The following is a 3,119-nucleotide window of genomic DNA, read 5'->3' on the forward strand; positions in this document are numbered from 1 at the left end:
AGAGGAGAGAGAGGGAAAGAGAGGGGGGAGAGAGTAAATTAGGGAGAGAGAGGGGGAAGAGAGAGAAGGAGAGCGCGTTGGTATCGTTGGCTGCAAAGACAACCCACTACTAGTATTTACTACTAGTTTCGACATTTTATCCGAAAGTATACTTAGCATTTCAGACATCTGACATTGATTTTGTTCGTTTCACAGGCTACACTAAAACCCTAGCGGACAAGGATGACATTGCATTCTCTGGATACGGGATGGCCATGACAGATGCTATCCCATTGGTCGGTTCGCACATCAGCGACAGTGAGTAATGCACAAACGCATCCAACAATCATCTCTTAACCAAGACTGTTGCTATGAAGCTTGAGTTTTATTTAGATCCACAATTAGCCTCATAAGAGGCTATTCTTCCTGTGGTCTACACATTCATATCTACATACATGTATTACAAACGTACAAAAACATAACAAAGTTAACAGTATGTAGCAAAGTTAACACAATTCCTTAAATACACTATTTACAGTTCAGTACTTTGCTATTTGCCGCCTGTGTTATTCCACAATTGTGATATTCTGTGCAGAAAACGCCTTTTCTGAGAGTTAGATTTTGGTTTTGGTAGTCTGATTTTGCTTGTAATGGTTGAACGTGTTCGGTACAAGTATGAAATTACTTAAGCAAGGTCTATTCATTAATGATTTAACTCTATTACTATGAATTTGAATATGACTGACAACGTATAACAACCTTCACAACTGTCATGATTTGACAATAAAAAAAACGTAATTCACTGTCTCCCTTCTTGTAGTTTTGTAATTTTGAAGATGTTGTTTTGTACTCAAAATTCCATAATGTCGTGTTTCAAACCTGCTTTTTTTGAGACATAAGACATTTTGAGACACAAATAATTGAGACATTCTGTAACTTTTCAGCTGGAGAGATTGACGAGGATGGTAAGGATTTTGCATTTTGTTTCATTTTGTTTTATTTTATTTTATTCTTTGATAACCTGAACCATGTCTTTAGCATGTGTGGAGAACAGCGTAAAAACTGATCAAATGGTCTGCTTTAAACCTGACACTTTCCGTTTCGCTGGTTTGAAGTCGTCTTGTCACGATATATTTATCGTTTGAAGTTTGATGCACGCTTTCAACCTGCAGGTAAAAACGCCTGTTTGTTTCTCTTCTCCGGATTGGGAGGGGAAATTCAAATAGAATTGTGCCTTTAGTTTTGAAACGTTTTATGTTAAAACGATCTTATTGCCCATATCACATTCTTCTTCTTATCCGGATGGTATCAAAGGATGATATAGTCATACAAATATTGTCCTCAGTTAACCATGATGTATTAGAAAAACTGTAAATTCGTATACAAATGTCTAAGAGAAGAAGAAAGAAGAATGAAGAAACATGTACAGCTTAGATATAGATAGAACATAGCATATCTACTACTAATCCTCATTTGTAACTAAACTAGTGCATTTAGCCCCACTGGCGGGCATGAATATGCAATAAACTTCATTGTCATTGTCATTGTCTTATCGTTATTTTTCAGCGATCCATACGGACGTGGCTGCGAAAGGGTCCCGCCATGCCGGGCACATGGTGGGGTACGGAGAGGCCGTGACGGGCGTGTCCGCGGCTCTCGGCGGTAAGATACATTTTTTATATTCCAACATCTAATCACAAGACGTGGTGACGGCACACTCAAGTTTTTTTCAACTCATATTAATGCCGCCACCAACACAGGGGACAATACAATACTCATTTTCACCTGAGCGAAGTGAGGAAAGTCGTGTAAATTGCCTTTCCTTTCCCAAGGGCACAAGATCGGTGGCATGTCAGGACTCGAACTCGGGACCTCTTAATTCCGAGTCGAGCACTCTGCAGCTACGCCACGAGACCCCACACTAAGATATCTGTATCAGTTTTAGTTCAGTTTATTGAGATGCCCCTTTAGTCTCTTATGGGCTAATCTTCCAGGACTCGTACACAAATTACATACAATTACAAATAATTATATGGAATTACACGTCGGTTAAAACGTCTTGACTATAAATGATAATCATAAAAACATACAAATACTGCATTGACCTTGAATGATAAGTATCTAGTTTTTACAAAATGTACCACCCTAGTAGTGAACTGTTTGACGTAGAATCATAAGAAGCCAGCAGTTTTCTAAGAATCAAAGTACAAAACGTGGTGACAGACAAAATCTTCAAATGGATAAGTCACTTCAGTACCAAGGACAGTCCCAAACCAAAAACTAATGACATAATTGTTTCATGTGAACTCTGGTGCTCTCAAGTCTTTGAGTGCAGTAATGATGTCAGCACTACACATAAAAGAGAACTATACAAAACGTTGTGATGATTATATCTTTGATTGTACGCAATCACAATAAATAATCACTACACTACCTACAGGAGGCTAATATAGCAAGAAAATGTATTATCTGTCTCTTATTGTGTGTATTTTAGATGGGAAATAGTCAACAGAGAGAGGTATTCATCTGACAGAAACGGTATAGTCCTTTTGTTTATCAAAATCTTCCTGATTTTTTCTATATGATGACCTATCTCTATGGTTTTCTTTTTTTGCAGTTGAGTCTCCAGTGGAGGCAAAGAAGTCTTTGGCTGCCTCGAAGAAGAACACCGAGGTGAGGCCTTACAAGTGTCTTTGTGACGTTATATAAGCCAACAACTACATGTATTCAAAGCCCACAAGTTTTTCATATATTCGAACGTCAGCTGATACCTGTGCTCTCTTCTCATTCACATATGTGATATAAATAAATAACATGGTGATGCCTTTGACTTTTTCGTCCGAAACACTTAAAATTGTATTTCCTAGAGTTTTGTATTATTTTAATGATGTACTGTGTTTTATGTTGTTTTTCACCTGAAATAAAGAATAAATGATAAAGAATAAATGAAGAATCTCCAAGCAGATCACACGGTGGCAAGGCAGTATCCATTTGCATGAGGAGTTCGGTGGCCGTACAAACTCCTTTGGCTCATAGGATACTGTCTTGCCACCGAAAAGGATCTGCATGCTTGTAATCTCCAAGCAGATCCCTTTCGGTGGCAAAAAAAAGACAGTATCAAATTGTCCAGGCAGTATCCA

General features: G+C 38.1%; 1 protein-coding gene across 1 annotated transcript in view; it reads left to right on the top strand.

Moving 5' to 3' along the window:
• LOC109473471 overlaps window positions 1-2,694 on the top strand; it is a 6,822-nt gene extending 4,128 nt beyond the window's left edge. Inside the window, exons 7-10 of the mRNA XM_019773332.1 lie at window positions 196-297; window positions 924-944; window positions 1,546-1,641; window positions 2,597-2,694. Coding sequence (XP_019628891.1) covers window positions 196-297; window positions 924-944; window positions 1,546-1,641; window positions 2,597-2,688 — 311 coding nt within the window. The 3' untranslated portion in view covers window positions 2,689-2,694. The remainder of the gene's footprint in view (window positions 1-195; window positions 298-923; window positions 945-1,545; window positions 1,642-2,596) is intronic.
• Window positions 2,695-3,119: the final 425 nt, after the last annotated feature.

The sequence above is a fragment of the Branchiostoma belcheri genome, unplaced genomic scaffold (assembly GCF_001625305.1).
Source record: "Branchiostoma belcheri isolate BF01 breed outbred unplaced genomic scaffold, Haploidv18h27 scaffold3, whole genome shotgun sequence".
NCBI classification, from domain to species: domain Eukaryota; kingdom Metazoa; phylum Chordata; class Leptocardii; order Amphioxiformes; family Branchiostomatidae; genus Branchiostoma; species Branchiostoma belcheri.